This window comes from Hordeum vulgare, chromosome 4H, assembly GCF_904849725.1.
Source record: "Hordeum vulgare subsp. vulgare chromosome 4H, MorexV3_pseudomolecules_assembly, whole genome shotgun sequence".
In the NCBI taxonomy this organism is placed as follows: domain Eukaryota; kingdom Viridiplantae; phylum Streptophyta; class Magnoliopsida; order Poales; family Poaceae; genus Hordeum; species Hordeum vulgare.
The window spans coordinates 531,416,185-531,440,585 of record NC_058521.1 but is presented as its reverse complement, the minus strand read 5'-3'; the positions used below and the strand labels follow the sequence as shown (position 1 = coordinate 531,440,585).

Below are 24,401 nucleotides of genomic sequence, written 5' to 3'. Positions count from 1 at the left end.
CGTCGAGGAGCAACAGCTTTGCCGCTCTTCTTGGAGTTACCCTTGTTGCCTTTGCCGCTTTTCTTGAAACCAGTGGTCTTATTCACCATCAACACTTGATGTTCTTTCCGGAGTTCTAACTCTGCGAATTTCAGCACCACGAATAACTCGCCGGGTGACTTATTCATCCCTTGCATGTTATAGTTCAACACAAAGCTATTGTAGCTAGGTGGCAGTGATTGAAGAATTCTTTCAGTGATAGCCTCTTGCGGGAGTTCAATCCCTAGCTCAGCTAGACGGTTTGAGTACCCAGACATTTTGAGCACATGTTCACTGACAAACGAATTCTCCTCCATTTGCAAGCATAGAATTTATCGGAGGTCTCATACCTCTCGATCCGTGCATTCTTCTGAAAGATAAAATTCAACTCGTGGAATATCTCATATGCTCCATGACGTTCAAAGCGTCGTTGAAGTCCCGGTTCTAAGCCATACAAGACTGCACATTGAACTACTGAGTAGTCCTGTGATAACCCACAAGTATAGGGGATCAATTGTAGCCTTTCTCGATAAGTAAGAGTGTCGAACCCAACGAGGAGCTAAAGGTAGGACAAATATTCCCTCAAGTTCTATCGACCACCGATACAACTCTACGCACACTTTACGTTCGCTTTACCTAGAACAAGTATGACACTAGAAGTACTTTGTAGGAGTGATAGGATAGGCTTGCTAGAAAGTAAAGAACACGTAAATAAAACTAGGGGCTGGTTAGATAAAGAAACAAATACGAGTGTCTAACGAGTGTGGAAAAGTGGTGGTAGGAGTTGTGGAATTGTCCCTAAGCAATTGACTACGTTACTAGATCGATAGCAAGTATCATGTGGGAGAGGCCTCTGCTAGCATGTCATCCCTTACTTGGAATTCTATGCACTTATGATTGGAACTATCAGCAAGCGTCCGCAACTACTAACATTCATTAAGGTAAAACCCAACCATAGCAATAAGATATATTGGCCCCCCTTCAATCCCATATGCATCAATTTCTATGCTAGGTTTGAAGCTTCCGTCACTCTAGCCTTCCAATACATAGTCCTATCAACATACAACTAACCCTATGGTGTGATCCACGCGCGCGATCATATGATGGGCACCAAAGGACAGCAACATAACCACAAGCAAATTAAACCAATCATAGCAATTCATCAATCACCGATAGGACAATGATAATCTACTCAGACATCATAGGATAGCAACACATCATTGGATAATAATATGTAGCATAAAGCACCATGTTCAAGTAGAGGGTACAGCGGGTTGCGGGAGAGTGAACCGAGGAATATAGATGTGGGAAGATGATGGAGATGTTGGTGAAGATGACGGAGGTGTTGGTGTAGATCGCCGTCACACGATGATGTCCCGGGCGGCGTTCCGGCGCCGCCGGGAGAGAGCCCCCTCCTTCTTCTTCTTCCTTGACCTCCTCCCTATATGGGAGAAGGGTTTACCCTCTGGTCCATGGTCTCCATGGTGGCGGACGGGCGAGAGCCCCTCCGAGATTGGATCTCTCTCTCTGTGTTCTTCTGTTTCTGCGCTCACAGATTCTGCGTTTCACCGTTTCTTAAATTCCCGGAGATCCGTAACTCCGATTGGGATGAAATGCTAACACGATTTTCTCTCGGATATTATCTTTCTTGCGGCGAAAGAAGGGTTGCAACCGCCTTAAGGAGTGGCCACAAGCCTGTCAGCCGCGGGCCCACCCCCTGGCCGCGGCTACAGGGCTTGTGGGCACTCCGTGCATCGCCTCACATTGATTCTTCTTCCCAAAAATCATAAATATTCCAAACAAAATTCTCGTAATTTTTTATTACGTTTGGACTTCGTTTGGTATGGATATTCTGCAAAACAAAAAACATGCAACAAACAGGAACTGACACTGGGCACTGGATCAATATGTTAGTCCCAAAAATAGTATAAAAAGTTGCCAAAAGTATATGAAAGTTGTAGAATATTGGCATGAAACAATCAAAAATTATAGATACGACGGAGGCGTATCAGCATCCCCAAGCTTAATTCCTACTCGTCCTCGAGTAGGTAAATGATAAAAAAGATAATTTTTGATGTGGAATGCTACCTAGCATAATCTTGATCATATAATCTAATCATGGAATGAATACTAAAACGCGAGTGATTCGAAGCAATAGTCTATCATTTGACATAAAGCCAATAATATTTCAAGCATACTGACAAAGCAATCATGTCTTCTCAAAATATCATGGCCAAAGAAAGTTATCCCTACAAAATCATATAGTCTGACTATGCTCCATCTTCCCCACACAACGTATTTAAATCATGCACAACCCCGGTTTTAGCCAAGCAATTGTTTCATACTTTAGTGTTCTCAAACATTTTCAACTTTCACGCAATACATGAGTGTGAGCCATGGACATAGCACTATAGGTGGAATAGAATATGGTGGTCGTGGAGAGGACAAAAAGGAGGAGATAGTCTCACATCAACTAGGCGTATCAACGGGTTATGGAGATGCCCATCAATATATATCAATGTGAGTGAGTAGGGATTGCCACGCAACGGATGCACTAGAGCTTATAAGTGTATGAAAGCTCACAAAAGAAACTAGTGGGTGTGCACCCAACTTGCTTGCTCACGAAGACCTAGGGCAATTTTGAGGAAGCCCATCATTGGAATATACAAGCCAAGTTATATAATGAAAAATTCCCACTAGTATATAGAAGTGACAACATAGGAGACTCTCTGTCATGAAGATCATAGTGCTATTTGAAGCACAAGTGTGGAAAGAGGATAGTAGCAATTGTCCCTTCTCTCTTTTCTCTCATTTTTTTGTGGGCTCTTTGGTGGGCATCTTTGGCCTCTTTTTTGTAAATGGGCTTCGCTGGCCTCTTTTATTTCCTCACATGGGACAATGCTCTATTAATAATGATCATCACACTTACAACTCAATACTTAGAGCAATTATGACTCTATATGAAATGCCTTCGGTAGTGTACCGTGACAATGATCTAGCATAACAATGACATGAAAAAACGGACAAGCCATGGAAACATCATGCTAGCTATCTTACGATCATGAAATGGCAATATGGAAGTGGTGGCACATGTCGTGAGACGGAACGGTGGTAGTTGCATGGCAATATATCTCGGAATGGCTATGAAAATGCCATAATAGGTAGGTATGTTGGCTGTTTTGAGGGAGGCTATATGGTGGGTGTAATGCACCGGCGAGAGTTGCGCGGTACTAGAGAGGCTAGCAATGGTGGAAGGCTGAGAGTGCATATAATCCATGGACTCAACATTAGTCATAAAGAACTCACATACTTATTGCAAAAGTCTATTAGTCATCGAAACAAGGTACTACACGCATGCTCCTAGGGGAAAGGTTGGTAGGAGTTAACCATCGCGTGATCCCGACCTCCACACAGAGGATGACAATCAATAAATAAATCATGCTCCGACTTCATCACATAACGGTTCACCATACGTGCATGCTACGAGAATCACGAACCTTAACACAAGTATTTCTAAGAATACACAATTACTCACTAGCATGACTCTAATATCACATATTCATGTCGCAAAACTATTGCAAGGAATCAAACATATCATATTCAGAGATCTACAAGTTTTATGTAGGGTTTTATGACTAACCATGTGAATGACCAACTCCTGTTAACTCTCTAAATAGGTATAAGTGAAGCATGAGAGTTTAATTCTTTCTCCAAAATTTATGCCCCGCTCTAACAAATATAAGTGAAGCAAAAGAGCATTCTACAAATGGCGGTTTTCTATATGTAGGGAAACAGGCAATCCAAACTTCAAAAGATATAAGTGAAGCACATGAAGCATTCTATAAAGACAACCAAGGACTATCTCATACCAGCATGGTGCATAAAAGAAAAAGGGAAAATAAACACAAAAGACGCTCCAAGCATTTGCACATATCATGCGACGAATTAAAATATAGGTCCGAGTAAAATTACCGATAGATTGTAGACGAAAGAGGGGTTGCCTTCCGGGGCATCCCCAAGCTTAGACGCTTGAGTCTTCCTTGAATATTACCTTGGGGTGCCTCGGGCTTCTCCAAGCTTAGGCTCTTGCTTCTCCTTATTCCTTCATCCATCGTGCTCTCACCCAAAACTTGAAAACTTCAATCACACAAAACTCAACAAAACTTCGTGAGATCCATTAGTATAATAAAATAAATCACCACTTCAAGTACTGTTGTGAACTCATTCTAAATTCATATAAGAATTATATTTACTGTAATCCAACTTCACCATGGTTCATACCCCCCGATACTACCCATAGATTCATCAAAATAAGAGAACAATGCATAGAAAACAGAATCTGTCAAAACAGAACAGTCTGTAGCAATCTGTATATTTCGTATACTTCTGGTATCTCAAAAAATCTGAAAAATTACGAACGTATGGAAAATTTGCATACCAATCAGAAGAAAAAATAATCAACTCAAAATCTCTTCCATAATAAAAATGAAAATTAATCTCGTGAGCAGAAAGTTTCTGTCTTTTCTCAGCGTGATCAAACAACTATCACCCAAACTAATCGTAAAGGCTTTACTTGGCACATTATTTTTAAAATACAAAGTAATTGTACAAGGGGATAATTATTTTTGTGAGAAACTTCCATGAAAAATTCTACATTGTTTCCATGATCACGAACACAAGTGTTCAAGGTCGACCCTCACTTCCGCAATGCATCACCTTTCAATCGCTTCTCTTTTTGAAAAAGTTTTAAGTTCCCCTCTATATATTTTTTTGTTTTTAAACTAAATAAAAGCACTCAATAGAAATAAATTACTCTCTAAAACTTCCGGGTTGTCTCCCAGGCAACGCTTTCTTTAAAGCCATTAAGCTAGGCATAAAGTGCTCAAGTAATGGATCCACCCGGATCCCAAGGTATATCAAAGCCAATTTTAATTAGCAATGATTTGAAATTTAGTAGTGAGCACAAGGTAACATATATCATGCAATGATGAATACTAACTATCTTCCTATGCATTGGCATGTCATAAAAGAACAATTCATGCACACCAAGTAAAGGCCAATACATAGCATAAGCAGTTTCTTGCAATTTTATCGTATTGGAAACATAGAGAGGTGGAGATGTAGTTCCTCTCTCATAATAACTGCAAGTAGGAGCAGCAAGCACATGCATATTATATTCATCAAAATCATCATGTTTAACATAAGGGACTATAGCTAGCTCATCTTCACAAGCATCATTCATATTGGCAACATGGCCACAAGCATAGCATGCATCAAGTTCATCAAAAAGGGACATTTCAAATGAATCCAAGGGATCATAGCATTCATCCTTCGGTAAGAATGAAGGGGAATTAAATAATGTATGAGTAGAAGAGTTACTCTCATTAGAAGGTGGACACGGGTAGCTAGTCAGCTCTTCCTCCTTTTGTTCTTCGCTCTCCTCTTCATCTTTTTCATCTAATGAGCTCACAATTTCAGCATTTTCTTCTTCCATAGTTTCCTGCAAAATAATAGTCTCTTCTTGGGCAGCATAGAATTTCTCCTTAAATCGTTCAATATGGGCATTATATTCATAATTAGTATAACAATAACGAAGCATAGCCAAATTTTCAGATCGGTAAGGAGCATCATCATTATCATCACACCCTTTAAACACAGCCTCAATTTCATAAGCACCCATAAAAGCAACAAACTCTTCTACTTGCTCCACAACATAGTAATCATATATACCATTAGCATAAGAAGCCAAGGTTCCATGATCATTAAATTCACAAGAAAAGGGAAGGTGTGGAGCCTTCATCCTAGAGCAAAAAGTAACACCATATCTCTTGCATGGTTCCCAAGCATACCATTTCAACAAATGGTTTTGATCCCATAATAGTTTCCCTTTTTGAGTCAAGCGATAATCCCTAAAGTATTCACGTTGATCCAACGTGTATCCCATTATATAATTTAATGGGGTTTTCTCAGGATTATTAAAGAAGTGCATAATATTTTCCACATAACGAGCCTCGAGGGTTTTAGGAGGTTCCCCATCTCCATGAGTAGCAAGTACACCTAATGTTTTTGGTATTTCATGTTCTATATCCATAACTAAAGATAGGGAACAACTTAGAACAGCAAATAAATCTACTTAGTGATAAAGCAAACAAGCACACACGAGGATATTCACCCCACGCTATTGCTCCCCGGCAACGGCGCCAGAAAAAGGTCTTGATAACCCACAAGTATAGGGGATCAATTGTAGCCTTTCTCGATAAGTAAGAGTGTCGAACCCAACGAGGAGCTAAAGGTAGGACAAATATTCCCTCAAGTTCTATCGACCACCGATACAATTCTACGCACACTTTACGTTCGCTTTACCTAGAACAAGTATGAAACTAGAAGTACTTTGTAGGAGTGATAGGATAGGCTTGAAAGAAAGTAAAGAACACGTAAATAAAACTAGGGGCTGGTTAGATAAAGAAACAACTACGAGTGTCTAACGAGTGTGGAAAAGTGGTGGTAGGAGTTGCGGAATTGTCCCTAAGCAATTAACTACGTTACTAGATCGATAGCAAGTATCATGTGGGAGAGGCCTCTGCTAGCATGTCATCCCTTACTTGGAATTCTATGCACTTATGACTGGAACTATCAGCAAGCGTCCGCAACTACTAACGTTCATTAAGGTAAAACCCAACCATAGCAATAAGATATATTGGTCCCCCTTCAATCCCATATGCATCAATTTCTATGCTAGATTTGAAGCTTCTGTCACTCTAGCCTGCCAATACATAGTCCTATCAACATACAACTAACCCTATGGTGTGATCCATGCACGCGATCATATGATGGGCACCAAAGGACAACAACATAACCAAAAGCAAATTAAACCAATCATAGCAATTCATCAATCACCAATAGGACAACGATTATCTACTCAGACATCATAGGATAGCAACACATCATTGGATAATAATATGTAGCATAAAGCACCATGTTCAAGTAGAGGGTACAGCGGGTTGCGGGAGAGTGAACCGAGGAATATAGATGTGGGAAGATGATGGAGATGTTGGTGAAGATGACGGAGGTGTTGGTGTAGATCGCCGTCACACGATGATGTCCCGGGCGGCGTTCCGGCGCCGCCGGGAGAGAGCCCCCTCCTTCTTCTTCTTCCTTGACCTCCTACCTAGATGGGAGAAGGGTTTCCCCTCTGGTCCATGATCTCCATGGCGGCGGAGGGGCGAGAGCACCTCCGAGATTGGATCTCTCTCTGTGTGTGCTTCTGTTTCCGCGTTCCCAGATTATGCGTTTCACCGTTTCTTAAATTCCCGGAGATCCGTAACTCCGATTGGCTGAAATTTTAACACGATTTTTTCCGGATATTATCTTTCTTGCGGCGAAAGATGGGATCCAACTGCCTTAAGGAGTGGCCACAAGCCTGCCAGCCGCGGGCCCACCCCCTGGCCGCGGCTACAGGGCTTGTGGGCACTCCATGCATCGCCTCGCGTTGATTCTTCTTCCCAAAAATCATAAATATTCCACAAAAAATCCCCGTAAGTTTTTATTACATTTGGACTTCGTTTGGTATGGATATTCTGTGAAACAAAAAACATGCAACAAACAGGAACTCGCACTGGGCACTGGATCAATATGTTAGTCCCAAAAATAGTATAAAAAGTTGCCAAAAGTATATGAAAGTTGTAGAATATTGGCATGAAACAATCAAAAGTTATAGATACGACGGAGACGTATCATCCTCCTTACGTGCTTTCCAAGCGTTCAAAACATCTTGATCAGACGTACACTAGTAGAAGAAAGGCTACCAGTAGCGTTGGTTTTACCCTTACTAGTAGCGCTGGGCCATCGCTACTGCTAACGCGCTACAACTAACTTGTTAGGAGTAGCGCTCGATTGAAAGTGCTACTGGTATCTACGTTAGAAGTAGCGCTAGAATAAATAAAGCGCTACTGCTAATATTCCTGCTTTTAATATTTAATTCACATCGTATTTATGTCCCCCCTACGTATTTGTGCATGCTCTATACAGTATCATAATAAACATGCATAATTTGCATCACATCATACACATAAAGTATCATGTCATATAACTCGTCATCATCTTACGTACTCATCTACCAACTCATCATCATCTTAATTATATACCAAGTTAAAATCTCATAAAACAGAAAAACATCATAATAATCATCATATGCATGCATCCTAATCGATCATGTCAAGTTAATATAAACCAGAATAACTTGTCTCTCATAAGACCTAGTCCCCGCTCCTAGGTATAATGTCATAAAACAGAATAACACCTATGTCTCCATGATGAAGCACAGAGATCCAACGGTCTCCAACTTGTGGCTTGCAATCCTTCTTTATTTCTCTCCATGCTTCAATTCGGAGCCTTTTTGACTTGCGGTTACTCGAGTATGGAGCATCGAACTCAGCCCTCAGCGGGCTTTTAGTTTTCATATGACCTTGTGGGTGCATCAACAGAGGCACTACATCATTTGGCAGTTGCTGTTGAAGAACATAATAACAACCTAGTTAGCAATGTAATCAACACCATTTATGCAATAGTAGAGCATACTTAATTAGGAAACTCTTACCAAGATATTTCAGCGAATGTCATCCGGCCTCAACCTATGCACTAGTGGCATGTAAAATGTATAATTTTGGCCAATTCCCAAATTAGACGGGAAGTTATCCCTAGAAACCAGGACACCAACAAGAAAGTAGAGAACAACATCCTTCTCCTCCCAAGTTAGATGTGATCTATACGTGTAGTGTGTCGTGTCAATTAATTTCCGTAATTCACTCGAAGAAACGAGATAAGATGTAAATTATAATTTAACAAATTTAGTATATGGGTGAACATCAACTATTTCTAAATAAAGAATGCAAATTACTTGAAAAATATGGTTGAGGAACTTACATGGAGGTAAAACAGGAGGCATATCGACAACTACCCAAATGTCGATGTTGCCTCGCATATTATCTTCAGTACGAAGATCGAAGGTTATTTCCATACCCTCCTGAAATCCATATGCCTTGCAAAGATCTTCCCAATTTGGGCACCCTATTTCTGTGTTAAAAACTGAATTAAATACTTTGATAACAAATGTGTGGCCATGTATAGTCCCCAGGTTAGCGACTCTTGGTCTCCATTCTCTCGTGGTCTTCGAAACCGAGCATCTCCAACACATATCTTCTTGCATGGCAAGGGAGGAACTAGTCGAATTGTATAAAATAAAAATTACACGTTGAAGCTAAGAAACAGAAGTCATGGATGCTTAATTACAAAAAAAAACTTGTCATCATTGCATACCATACAAACTTTGAAGGTCTCATCAAGCTTCATGCTGAAGAACCTATCGTCCCGCAGGTGAAGTGTGTCGCACATACCCTGATAGTTGCCGCAATATTCACACTCCCAATATTCATCGTCAGACATTTCCCGTTTTAATATGGTAATTTAACTTATAATCCATGGAACATGTTTGTAACTGTGTAAACAACAACCGTGACACTATATCGAAAGAATTGAACATCTATATATAAACAGAAGGATGAATAATAAAAAGGGACCTATATTTGGTCAGAATGTTGATTCATTCCCCTTTCCGGCAATTCCCAAGCACTCCATATGTCCTAGTTTCTAGCACTAGTCATGTGGAAAATCAAGGAATTTTTCGGCATGACCTTTGCTAAAAAGTGGACATATGGAGCGCCTGAAACTTGCCGGAATGGAAAAGAAATCAACATTCCAGCAAAACATAGGCTAGTCGGACATTCCGGTAAAACTCGAATAATAATGTGCACTACATTTCAAATACAACATTTGCTAGATGTTAGGTAAGGAAAAACATGAGCTTAATTTTTGGTTTCTCACCAAATTATCATAAGTATCTGCTTTGCAACAATATTTTGAGAGAACTTCAACTCTTATTAAGCTTCTAGGGTCTAGAAAAATAAGATTTATGTTTTAAACCTAAATTATGCAAGAGGTGTTTCTTACTAAGTCTAAGTACTTGAAATCATCAACCTTTAGGTGAACAACACCAACAATTTTGGATGATCAAGGATCATCTGACAAGGGTTATTTTCCCCAAGTTTAGATGACCAATGATCAACATCGCATAGCATGAACTAAATCCATTTATGTGGTCACAAACAACAAAGAAGTTGTCTTATCATTTTCATTCTATATAAACTAATAAACATACTACTCCCTGTGTCCCTTGTAGAACAAACATGAGACTGTCCAGAAAGCATGCATTGAACTTTCTAATTATAACTACCAACCTTTAAGAGTAGATTAAAACTGTTAAGGTGGAAATAGTACTATATATTTCCATGAACTTTTACTGAAATATACATAGATGCGTACAAATCTAACAATGTATCTTTTGTAATGACCTTTTGCAGGGTTGTGATGCCTCCATTCTGCTGGACCCAACCACCAACAACCAACAAACTGAGAAAACAACAATCCCTCTACGTGGGTACGAGGCCGTGAACAAGATCAAGGCCGCTGTGAGGGCTTACCGGAGCGGGAGCGGGGGTGGTGAAGATGAGGGAGGCGGTAGCGAGGGGGGCGGTGGCGGCGACAAGGGGAGGGGGCAGTGGCGACGACGAGGGAGGCGGCGGTGACGACGACGGCGATGGCGAGAGAGGCGAGGGAGGTGGCGACGACTTGAGATGGTGGAGAGGGGGTGGGGGAGTGGGGGTGTTAGGAAATTTCAAGACCGCGGTGGGGTGTTAACTGAACATAGCACTAGCGCTGGTTCCGGAGGAGCGCTACTGCTATTGTACTTAGCAGTAGCACTTTTACCTTGCGAGTGCTGCTAGTACACCTACTGTCGGTGGCCTCGTTGGGCCCCTTTTAGCAGTAGTGCTGGATGTGACGCAACGCTACTACTACGGATCTTAACAGTAGCGCCGGATTAGGACCAGCGCTTCTACTATAGCTACTGCGGGTGGCCTCGTCAGGCCCTGTTTATCAGTAGCGTTGAAAATAGGGTCAGCGCTACTGCCAAGGACATTAGCAATAGCGCATAGTATTTCCAGCTCTACTGCTAAGTACCAGCAGTGCGTGCTATTTTCAAGCGCTACTAATAGGCTCCTACCTATAAGGTTTTTCCTACTAGTGGTAGTGGGTGGTTCATCTCCTAGCGCTGCATCAAGGACATAATTCTTTTTCCCAGCTTGTAGGATGAGCCTCAGATTATGAGCCCAGTCTACAAAGTTGCTACCATCATCTTTCAGCTTAGCTTTCTTTAGGAATGTATTGAAATTCATGGTTGCTACTGCGTGAGCCATTGATCTACAACATAAAATATTGCAAAATGGACTTAGACTATGTTCAAGACAATTAGAGTTTGGCTAATCAAATTACTAATAAACTCCCACTCAAATAGACATCCCTCTAGTTATTTGAGTGTCACATGATCCAAATTCATTAACTTAAGTCCGATCATCACGTGAGTTGAGCGCAGCTTCAGTGGTAAACATCTCTATGTTAATCATATCAACCATACGATTCATGCTCGACCTTTCGGTCTCTTGTGTTCCGAGGCCATGTCTGCACATGCTAGGCTCGTCAAGTTTAACCCGAGTGTTCCGCGTGCGCAACTGTTTTGCACCCGTTGTATGTGAAGTTGAGTCTATCACACCCGATCATCACGTGGTGTCTCGAAACGACGAACTGTCGCAACGGTGCACAGTCGGGGAGAACACAATTTTATCTTGAAATTTTCGTGAGGGATCACCTTATAATGCTACCATCGTTCTAAGCAAGATAAAGTGCATAAAAGGATTAACATCACATGCAATTCATAAGTGACATGATATGGCCATGATCTTGTGCTTCTTGATCTCCATCACCAAAGCACCGACATGATCTTCATTATCACCGGCGCCACACCATGATCTCCATTAATGTGCCGCCATCGAGGTTGTCATGCTATCTATGCTATTACTACTAAAGCTACAACATAGCAATATAGTAAACGCATCTGCAAACACAAACATTAGTTTAAAGAGAACTCTATGTCTCCTTCCGGTTGCCGTAGCATCGACATGCAAGTCGATATTTAACTATTACAACATGATCATCTCATACATCCAATATATCACATCATGTCTTTGGCCATATCACATCACATGCATACCCTGCAAAAACAAGTTAGACGTCCTCTAATTTGTTGTTGCATGTTTTACATGGCTCATATGGGTATCTAGTATGATCGTATCTTACTTATGCAAAACCACAACGGTGATGTGCAAATTGCTATTTAACCTCTCTCCAAGGACCACCTCGGTCAAAACCAATTCAACTAAAGTTGAATAAACACAGACCCGCCAAGTCATCTTTATGCAACAAGTTGCATGTTAGTCGATGAAACCGGTCTCTCGTAAGCGTATGAGTAATGTTGGTCCGGGCCGCTTCAATCCAACAATACCGCCGAATCGAGAAAAGACTAAGAAGGGCAGCAAATCGAACATCAACGCCCACAAAAACTTTTGTGTTATACTCGAGATTACATCTATGCATGAACCTAGCTCATGATGCCACTGTTGGAGAACGTTGCATGGGAAACAAAATTTTTCCTACGCACACGAAGACCTATCGTGGTGATGTTCATCTACGAGAAGGAGATCAGATCCACATACCCTTGTAGATCGCTAATCGGGAAGCGTTAAGAAATGCGGTTGATGTAGTGGAACTGCTTCGTGATTCAAATCACCGTCGTCCCACGATCTGTCCCGATCTAGCACCGAACGGACGACACCTCCGCGTTCAGCACACATACAACTTGATGACGATCTCCGCATTCTTGATCCAGCAAGAGAGATGGGGAAGTAGATGAGTTCTTCTGCAGCATGACGGAGTGTCGGTGATGGTGATGATCTATTCCTGGAGGGCTCCGCCCGAGCTCCGCAGAAAACCGATCTAGAGGAAGAACTATGAAGTAGAGGTTTAGGGTTGCACGTGGCAAAGTTGTGTCTCAAAAACCCTAAAACCTCTAGTATATATAGGAGGAGCCGAGGAGGGGAGGGGCTAGCCTTGGGGCTCAAGGGAGCCCCTAGGGCATCGGCCGAAGTGGGAGAGGAGGGACTCCAACTCCAATTCGGTTTGGGGAAGGAGGAGTCCGTTCCTTCCTTCCCACCTCCCTCTTTTTTTCTTTTCTCCTTTGATTTTTTCCCTTAGCCAAAATAGTCCACTTGGGCTGGCCTCACCAGCCCACCAAGGGCTGGTGCGCCACCCATGGGCTATTAGGTTCTCTCCCGGGCGGGTGGCCCCCTCCCGATAAAAACCCGGAACCCATTCGTCACTCCCGGTACACTGTCGATAATGCCTGAAATATTTCCAGAGGCCAAATGAAACAATCTTGTATATCAATCTTCGTTTCCGGACCATTTCGGAAACCCCCGTGACATCCGTGATCTCATCCGGGACTCCGAACAAACCTTCGATCACCAACACCTATAATTCAACTATACCAAAACGTCACCGAACCTTAAGTGTGCACACCCCGCGGGTTCGAGAACTATGCAGACATGACCTGAGACACTCCCCGGTCAATATCCAACTGCAGGACCTGGATGTCCATATTGGATCCTACATATTCTACAAAGATCTTATCGGTTGAACCTTTGTGCCAAGGATTCATATAATCCCGTATACCATTCCCTTTGTCCTTCGGTATGTTACTTGCCCGAGATTTGTTCGTCGGTATCCCTATACCTATTTCAATCTCATTACCGGCAAGTCTCTTTACTCGTTCCGTAATACAAGATCCCGTGACTAACACTTTAGTCACATTGCTTGCAAGGCTTATATGTGATGTTGTATTACCGAGTGGGCCCCGAGATACCTCTCCGTCACACGGAGTGACAAATCCCAGTCTTGATCCATCTAACTCAACAGACACCTTCGGAGATACCTGTAGAGCATCTTTATAGTCACCCAGTAACGTTGCGACATTTGATACACACAAGGTATTCCTCTGGTGTCAGTGAGTTACATGATCTCATGGTCATAGGAATGAATACTTGACATGCAGAAAACAATAGCAACAAAATGACACGATCACATGCTATGTTTGTAGTCTGGGTCTTGTCCATCACATCATTCTCCCAATGATGTGATCCAGTCATTGAGTGACAACACTTGCATATGGTCAGAAAACCTTAACCATCCTTGATCAACTGGCTAGTCAACTAGAGGCTTACTAGGGACATAGTTTTGTCTACATATCCACACATGCATTTATGTTTTCATTCAATACAATTATAGCATGGATAATAAACGATTATATTGAAACAGGAAATATAATAATAACTATTTTATCATTGCCTCTAGGGCATATTTCCAACACAATACGTGCCTCGCTACCCCTACTATGTCACCGGGTGAGGGCACCACAAGATTGAACCCAAAAGTAAGCACTTCTCCCATTGCAAGAATTACCAATCTAGTTGGCCAAACCAAACCAATAACTCGAATAGACTTGCTAAGATATGAAATCATGCATATAAGAAGTCATAAAAGATTCAAACAATATTCATAGATAATCTGAACATAAACTCATATTTCATCGGATCTCGACAAACACACTGCAAAAGAGTATTACATCGAATAGATCTCCATGAAGATCATGAAGAACATGGTATCGAAGGTCAAAGAGAGATAGAAGAAGCCATCTAGCTACTAGCTATGGACCCGTAGGTCTGTGGTGAACTACTCACGCATCATCGGAGGGGCAATGGGGTTGATGTAGATGCCCTCCGTGATCAATTCCCTGTCCGGCAGATTACCAAAAAAGGCTCCCAGATTGGATCTCACGGGAACAAAGGCTCTCGGCAACGAAAAAATATTTTCGTGGCTCTCTTTAGGATGTGGGAATATTTGGAAATTTATAGACTGAAGAATAGGGTTAGGAGACCTGCAGTGGACCCACAAGCCACGGGGGCGCGCCCTACAGTCTTGTGGCCTCCTCGCAGGTGCCCTGCCCCCTACTCCAAGTCTTCTGGGTTTCTTCTCGTCCAAGAAAAATCATTTCAGAGATTTTATTCCGTTTGGACTCCGTTTAATATTCCTTATCTGCAATACTAAAAAACATGGGAAAACAAAAACTGGCACTAGGCTCTAGATTAACAGGTTAGTCCCAAAAATAATATAAAACAACATATTAATGCATATAAAACATTCAAAACAGATAATATAATAGCATGGAACAATCAAAAATTATAGTTACCTTGGAGACGTATCATAAACCCAGGGTGCCACGCCCTGAGTCAATGTGATTGCATCGAATGGGGACCACATAACTCTTATGGAAATTGGTGCGAAGTCCCATGACATTTCCAAAGCCTCTTAGAATGGCAGCCAAGTTGTCAATATCTCTTTTAATCGGGGCCATGACGACAATCGCTTCGTCCGCATAGAGAGAAGTCCGCACCACGGCTCCCCTCCCTCTGACCTTGTGTAACAACCCCTTTTCCGTGACCACGCGAGGATGTGTTGCAGTGGGTCAATAGTGATGACAAAAAGGAGGGGGGGGGGAAGAGGGTCCCCTTGCCTCAACCCACAGCCGTGCTTGATGGGGTGCCGGACCACCCCATTTAGCAGTACCCTCGAGGAGAAGGTACACTACAAGGATGCAATCCAGTCTTTGAATTTCCTTGGAAACCCCCTCCTTTGAAGGAGCTCCAGCAAATACTCCCATCTGACGGAGTCGAAAGCCTTGCGAATGTCCAGTTTGAACAACAGAGAGGTTTTTTTGCTCCTATGCACGCGGTGAGCAAGGTTACGGACATAATGAAGTTGTCGTGAATACTCCGTATTTTTATGAAAGCACTCTAAGCGTTGGAGATGAGAGGAGACATGTGCAGGCCAAGTCTAATGGAGAGCACCTAGGCTATGATCTTGGCAACGGCGTGGATGAGGCTGATGGGCCTGTGGTCGGCGACCATTTCCGCCCCCTCCTTCTTTGGCAAAAGCACAATACTTGCCGAGTTGAGCCACTGAAGGTTTGCGGAGTGGAGGGAGCCAAAACGGACGATGACCTGTCGAGCTGACATGTTTTTGTTCTCTACTCCCTCTGTAAACTAATATAAGAGTGTTTAGATAACTAAAATAGTGATCTAAATGCTCTTATATTAGTTTATGGAGGGAGTAGAAGATAATGAAGTGTCCATCATACATGGTAGTTTAGGAACTTTAAGAGTCATGTAAAAAATAACAAAGATCCATTTATTATCGCAAAGGATTTTATTCTCTCACAAGAGATAAGTATAGAGTTGAGGTAAGATTATTATACTTCTCCTTAAGGTTTGTTGGTTCCTATAGTATACATTGTTTCTTACTTAATGATTTTCTGTGTCTACACAATTCCACAAGTACATTATACACTGATGTTATATAAATGGACACATTGTTTTGTATTATTCTCACGTCAACTTCAGTTGGCAATTATACAAATATTCATTGTGGAGTCACTTGGTTCTTCTCGGGACCAAGACAAAATTCTACACGAAGGACCGAGAATAAAATATACATACCCATACCTTGGTATATGTTTGAATTTCTGTACCAATGTTGTCAATTTTGGATACTCTGTGCTCTCCTTCAACTCCCACGGCCTCTTCGACTTCGAGCCGCTGCTTAGAGTGCTATATGGAATTCGCGATTTACCATATAATCCCTTTATTTGTTTTGTTTGACTGTGGATAGGAAAACAGGATAACAAACAAAATATTGTAACACCAACAAGCTACTTAGTACTATATGCTTCAATAGAGAGATCCATTTAGTATATATCCAAATGATTTTGTATAGTTACATAAATCTTATGGGCTGTTACATGATTTTTAGCGGATACACCCTACATCATGGAGAATACGTAAATGCTGCAAATTAGTAGACTTCTTCATACAGCCGGATCTTCATACAACCGGGTCTGCCAACCATCACCTTTTTTCACGCAATATATGATATAATCATCATGAATGGTGTTATATGGAACATGTCAGATGTAGTTCATATTTGTTACTACACCAGCACAACAGTTGTAGTTAAGCTATTTCTGTAAGTCTTTTTCAGTAAGCATACGTTTGTCATCCACATCGACATTTTTATTAGCTTACTTTTCCGTCGCAACGCGTTGGGTATAATCTAGTTATACTCATCTACTGTGTAAAGATCAGATGATCACGTATTTTCACATCTGACGGTTGAGAAGAGATGTTCTTTTAGCCCGCTGCAGTCAGATGACGCCGCCTTCTTTTTTTCTTCTGCTCCACGAGAAGGAATGACCTGCAGCTGGGCGGCCCAAATGTGCGATACAGGCTTAAGGACCTTCTTGCAGGCCTACTACGGGAGCTCCGAATGGCATGTGAAGGCCTGCTAGCTCCCAATACGACGACTGGCCCATCGACGAACGGCGAGGCATCCCCAGTCGTGCAAAGACTCCGGCCGAGGGAGCAAGGTGCAGAGGCAGTTCGCTGCTCCACAGTCCCAGACCAGATCCGACGCCGCGGCCATGGATCCCCCGCCGCTGCCGCGCGTCCTCCGCCTCGCCCTCCTCCTCCTGCTCGCCTCCCCCGCCGCGCTCGCCTGGAAGAAGGACGAGTTCCGCAACTGCAACCAGACCCCCTTCTGCAAGCGCGCCCGCACCCGCGCCCCGCACTCTCTCGACGCGCCGCTCTCCCTAGTCGCCGGCTCCCTCGCCGTCTCCCCCGAGGGCTCCCTCACCGCCGAGCTCTCCCACCCCTCCCGCCCCCGCCCGCTCCTCCTCCGCCTCTCCGCGCTGCCCCCGCACGCCCTCCGCCTCCAGATCGACGAGGACTACTCGGCCAACACCCCGCCCAGCCGCCGCTTCCACGTCCCCGACGTCCTCCTCCCCGATGTCGACTCCCGCGCGCTCCACCTCTCCAAACCCAAGACCGTCGGCAGCGTCTCCACCGTCGCGCTCTCCTCCGACCTCGACGTCGTCGTCAAGCACGATCCCTTCGAGCTGACCGTCCGCCGAGCTGGCTCGGGCGACCCCGTGCTCTCCTTCAACTCCCACGGCCTCTTCGACTTCGAGCCGCTGCAGGAGTCCAAGCCCGAGGGCGAGACCTGGGAGGAGCAGTTCAGGAGCCACACGGACACGCGCCCCCGCGGCCCGCAGTCCATTACCTTTGACGTCTCCTTCTATGGCGCCGACTTCGTGTATGGCCTCCCCGAGCACGGCTCCACAGAGCTCGCCCTCCGCCCCACACGCGGCCCGGGGGTTGAGGAGTCCGAACCTTACCGCCTCTTCAACCTCGATGTGTTCGAGTACCTCCACGACTCGCCCTTTGGGCTGTATGGGTCGATCCCCTTCATGATTGCACATGGTGCAAGTGCATCTTCAGGATTCTTCTGGCTTAATGCCGCGGAGATGCAGATTGATGTGCTTGCACCAGGGTGGGATGGCGCAGCATCGTCGGAGAACGGGAGAATTGACACGCTGTGGATGGCTGAGGCTGGTGTCGTTGATGCGTTCTTCTTTGTCGGTTCCAAGCCCAAGGATGTGATCAAGCAGTACATTAGTGTTACAGGTACGCCTTCCATGCCGCAGCAGTTTGCAGTGGCATATCATCAGTGCCGGTGGAACTATCGGGATGAGGAGGATGTTGGTGGAGTGGATGCTGGGTTTGATGAGCATGATATTCCATATGACGTGCTCTGGCTTGACATTGAGCACACTGATGGCAAGCGATATTTCACATGGGATCGTTCCACATTCCCGAACCCAGAGGAGATGCAGCGGAAAATAGCAGATAAGGGGAGGAAGATGGTAACGATTGTAGACCCACATATGAAGAGGGACAGTGGATACTACCTCCACGAGGAAGCTACCGCCAAAGGTTACTATGTGAAAGATGCAAGCGGGAAGGACTACGATGGATGGTGCTGGCCTGGGTCATCATCATATCCCGACATGTTGAACCCTGAGATACGGGACTGGTGGGCTGACAAGTTCTCCTATCAAAACTACAAGGGATCAACTCCAACACTGTACATTTGGAATGACATGAATGAACCATCAGTCTTCAACGGCCCTGAGGTATGTCGCTGAATTGCAATTTGTCTATGCATTATCTTGTGAAGACGAGTTTTGCAGCAAAACTGAAACATTTTATGCATGAATCAATCTTGTTGAATAGGTCACCATGCCTAGGGATGCTATACACAACGGTGATGTTGAACACCGAGAACTGCACAATGCATATGGGTACTATTTCCATATGGCTACTTCAGATGGGCTTCTCAAGCGAGGTGAGGGTAAAGACAGGCCCTTTGTTTTGTCAAGGGCTTTTTTTGCTGGAAGTCAACGGTATGGGGCAGTTTGGACTGGTGACAACACTGCAGATTGGGATCACCTTAAATCTTCTATCCCGATGGTTTTAACTCTTGGTCTTACTGGCATGACCTTCTCTGGTAGGTAGACCTACATTACAACTTCACCTTATAATCCTGATGTTTATAAGCCTTACTAACATGGGAAGCTTTGACAGGTGCGGATATTGGTGGATTCTTTGGTAACCCTGAACCTGACCTATTGGTGCGTTGGTACCAAGTAGGAGCTTTTTATCCTTTCTTTAGAGGTCATGCTCACCATGACACCAAGAGGCGGGAGCCATGGTTATTTGGGTAATGCCACAAATAATTAATTTCGTAGGTTTTTGTTTATCTTGGAAATTTCTCAACATGGCTTGTAAAAAAAAGAATTAAAGAACTGGCTGATAATCGTGGAAAATCTGTCACCATGATGTGACTTCACACTGGCATCTAGAAATTTTAAGTTGACAACTTAGTTTGGGAAACGTAGATTATAAATGATATCCGTTTCAAGGCTAACATACTCGTTGTACTTACTACAGAGAGCGAAGAACTGCCCTCATGAGGGAGGCAATACATATGCGGTATTCATTGTTGCCCTATTATTACACTCTGTTCCAAGAGGCTAGTGTAACTGGTGTTCCTGTTATGCGTCCTCTGTGGTTGGAATTTCCTGACGACAAGGAAACATACAATAATGGTGAGGCTTTTATGGTTGGGGCAAGCATTTTGGCCCAAGGAATTTATGAAGAGGTAAGTAGTGATACTGCTTACTGCTTACTGCATACATGTTTTTTTGATAAATCACTCATATTTTGCTGGAAAATACAACATACTCCTAGATGTTTAATATTATAACTTCATGCAGGGCCAGAAATCAGTGTCCGTTTACCTTCCTGGAACAGAGTTATGGTATGACTTGAGAAATGGATCCCCATACAAGGGCAGTGTGTCACACAAGCTGCAAGTTTCAGAAGATAGCATACCAAGCTTCCAAAGGTCAGGTACAATTGTGCCAAGAAAGGATAGATTCAGGCGCAGTTCTACTCAGATGGTGAACGATCCATACACCCTGGTATGTCAAACATGTTTGCCTACGTAAACATCTTGCTCTTTGGTAATTCATAATCCCATTTACTAATCATCTCCTTGATGTGCAAATAGTCATTAATAGTGTTAACATCTACCATAATATTTTTTTACCGGTGAAAAGTTGCATGTAAACCTTTTTCTTTACTGAAGACATGTTGCACGTGAACGTTACTTAGCTAGCACCTTCCAGATTAGTCGATGTAGTTCTGATGATCAACCATACATCATATTGCAATGCTTGTTAAATTATTAGGCCCATTGGTCTGTTGGATTGGGGTTGCTGTGATTTCATTGCTTGAATTGGGCATTGGGCACATGCGTCACTTCTGCGAATGCAAAAGTAGCTAAATATATATGACTATGCAAATCTGTTTGGTTGATGTAGCTGCTAGCTACATACTAGTGCGGTTTATTCTCTGAAGTAGACTATTTAACTCTGTATTTTTGCGATGATCAGGTGATAGCCCTCAATAGCTCGGGTTATGCAGAAGGTGAACTTTATGTGGATGATGGGAAAAGTTATGATTACCAGCAAGGGGCATTCATCCATCGGCGTTTTGTATTTGCAGACAATAAGCTAACTTCGATCAATATTGCGCCTGATAGTCTGACCAAGAAGGTTTATTCAACTGAGTGTGTGATTGAAAGAATTATAGTGCTTGGGTTACCATCGGGAGCAAAGAAGGCCATCATTGAACCTGGGAACCAAGAAGTGGAAATTGATCTAGGACCGATTAGTTTAAGGAGTGGTTCAAAGTCTGTTGCACCAACAGTCAGGAGGCCCAATGTTCGAGTCGTAGATGATTGGACGATAAGGATCGCATGATATGCAGCCCATTCACACCTGGAGCCTGATGTCTCTATTGTTCGCGTCAGGCCATAAACTTGGGTAATGCTAGAAGTGTAGTTTCAGCCTCGTAAATGTTCTCTGTGGGCACCCAAATTTCGTTGTTTCGGTGGCCTCAAAATTTCTGCATGTATCTGGTACGCATGCTGCTTGTACTTCCAATTTTGACATAAGTGAGAGACATTAATTGCTGATGTATACCTGTAGCTTTTATACTGAAATTTGTGTGCCAGGTATGATGTATGTGATATGAAGTTCTTGTGACACTGCAATTTAGAATATTTTTTTTGTAATCTTGGATAGTTCTTTGCTTAAGATTGTGAGATGTAATCTCACCAGTTGCAATCTAGTAGTTTTTTTTCACCTTGGATAGTTCTTTGCCTAAGATTGTAATCCCACCACCTTTTTTGTCCATGAAAATCTGTTGTAACCCATATAGCCCACACACTTCCTCTAATAAACATTGGGGGAAGTTGAAAAATATTGCCTTCTCAGACAGAATGGCAAACTGAAGAGCTTGAGCCTGCCTGGTCGTTTGCGGGGAACGAGATCGTCTGACTTAGATGAATGTACTGCAGAGGGAAGTAGTACGCCGTGCGCCGTCCGTTGACGATCTAACGACATTCTCTCTGGGGTACAACCAAAGCGCTCAAGCGGCCAAATCCTATGGCACCCACTGATTTTTCGTTAGCCTGAGCTCTCGTCTCGCTTCTAACAAAACTCTCGTCTGGCCTTAGATTCGCCGGCGGGGGCGACAAGCTTCGGCAGGACGTGAGGCCGCCTAACCGTGAAGGAGGCGGAGCCAGCTGCTACCCCGTCGAGGGTGTGACGCCGCCTAGACGTGGAGGCAACTAAGCCTCGGAGCCGTTAAGGTCGTGGAGTTGCAGATCTGGCGCCGTCGAGGTCGTGGAGCTGCGGAGCTGGCGCCTCGACGTCGCTGAGCTGTCGAGGCCACGAATGGTTTCGGAGGAACAAGAGAGAAGCTCTCTATAACTGAACTAGTGTTCTAGTTTATACTGCTACATGTGCAGAATTGATCAGATTTGAATGTCACTTGTACATGTGCAGAGTTGAACAGATTTGAATGGCAAATGCTCATGCTTTCTTGAATGTTTGTTATGACTAAAGAATAGTTTCAGTAAACTACTTGTGCCTATGCAGAAAAGAACAAACAATTTGTGTGTGTGTCATAAGTATTACTCCATGCCTGGGAAATAAGCACATGACAGGACAACAATGTATCTCTAGAAGCTACATATTTCACTACTTTGTAGGGAATCTACAGATTTCACCACTATATCAAACTGTATCAAACTTCAGAAGGACAAGGAAAAAAATCAGGAAAAATTACTTATTGGAATTAGAATCATGATGGGATGTGTTAGCCTCGTCTTCCACTAGTTGCTTCTAGTTCTATCAGAAAAAGGGGTGCCTGATCAGATTCAGCAGGCTGCTCTTTCATAGCAAAAGGGAAACTGATCAGGTTCTAAAGTAATCAGATGGTGGCTTTGGGCCGCATGGGCCGGTAGTTTTGCTGGCGAACTAGGCGACACAGCTTGTTCTACATTCCAGCCATCGGATGGCCGACGGACGGCGCATGGCGTACTACTTCCCTCTGCAGTACATTCATCTAAGTCAGACGATCTCGTTCCGTTTGCGGCTACCAACTTGTTCTGCAACTGCAGTTGCGAGTTGTGGCAGGCAGACAAACGTGTAGTATCCAGTTATAACTACTTGTCGTGCAACTGCAGTTGTGAGTTGTGGCATGCCGACCAACGTGTAGTGTCCAGTTATAACCAAAGTTTTAAATAGGGCACTAAGGCCCTGTTTGGTTTCAATAAGTCAGGTGACTTAAAACCAATGACTTATAAGTCATGCCTGTTTGGTTGTCATCTGACTTATAAGTCACCTTTTCATGCAAAAGTGGGTGACTTATAAGTTTTAAGTTGGGGTGGAGCAACTTATGACTTATAAGTTGGGGTGACTTGTAAGTTAGGTCTATTTGGCAAAATAAGTCACATTTTGCACTTTTCAACTTATAAGTTGGTGACTTATTTGAAACCAAACAGGGCCTAAGCTTCTTAGGGGCGGACCTTTTCTAAATTCTATAGTGTGCTTTAGCGAGCTATTTAAAATGTTTGTTCATTTGTTTGGGCCAAAGTCTCTATAGCGGAGAGCTATAGCGGGCTATTTAAAATCATGGTTATAACTGATGTCTGTCTTCCGACTAGCTATTAGGGCATATGTACAATGGTTTATGAGACAGTCTTATTTTAAGTTTGCCCCAATGCATCCAACTCCTTTGTTCCGATAGAAAAGTGTAGAATGCCTTGAAAGTAGTGTAGAACAACATAGGGCGGGTTTGGCAGCCGTAGCAGCCGACCCTAGCTATCTCAAGTTGGCTTACCTGAGTCTGGTTGAGCAAATACAACTTCTAAACCAACATCTGAGCAAATACAACTTCTAAACCAACATCTGTAACCTTTTTTGGTTGCCCGCATTTAGTTTTCACGTATTAAGGGATAGCTTAGTGTATGGTGTTTGATTGTCCGTATTGTCCGAACTCACACATAAGCATGTTATTTAGTTGCATACACGGTGTGAGGTGTGCTAACCTTGTACCCTATATGGTGAGGTTACCTTACACGTGATCACACCTAGCATACCAACGCCACATCAAAGTAATGGCGACGAACTGTACGATGATGATGCAGTTCTTTACTGTAAGGCGTGGCGTTGCCTTGCCAACTGCAACGTTACCAACTTCAACGACGTCAACTGTGTGCACACAGTTGGCGTAAACTTCTTCTGTCTTCCATCTAGTCTTAAACCCTGTATGGCTGTTGCTGCTGACAGAGGCAATTTGTTCACTACAATTCAATGAAGTAAACCTCAGGTACCTTCCCGACGAACATCGCATACCATTTGTCCTAGGAGTGCACAAGAGCAAGAGTTGAAGCAGTAAGCAAAAGAACAATCAAGGAGCAAGCAATGTAGCAAAAGTAGTAAGCATGAATGATCATATAGCATAGCAAGTTCAAACCTAGCACTATTCGGGTGTCATCCTACCACCACATCCAAA

The 24,401-nt window shown here is 43.3% G+C and overlaps 1 protein-coding gene across 1 annotated transcript; it reads left to right on the top strand.

Annotated features, from left to right (window-relative positions):
• Positions 1–17,462: 17,462 nt before the first annotated feature.
• LOC123449301 (probable glucan 1,3-alpha-glucosidase) lies at positions 17,463–21,612 on the top strand. The gene is made up of 6 exons (XM_045126462.1): positions 17,463–19,105; positions 19,206–19,479; positions 19,557–19,692; positions 19,923–20,133; positions 20,249–20,455; positions 20,930–21,612. The coding sequence occupies exons 1-6, from the start codon at positions 17,555–17,557 to the stop codon at positions 21,296–21,298; spliced, it is 2,748 nt and encodes a 915-aa protein (XP_044982397.1). The 5' UTR covers positions 17,463–17,554; the 3' UTR covers positions 21,299–21,612.
• The last annotated feature ends 2,789 nt before the right edge of the window (positions 21,613–24,401 follow it).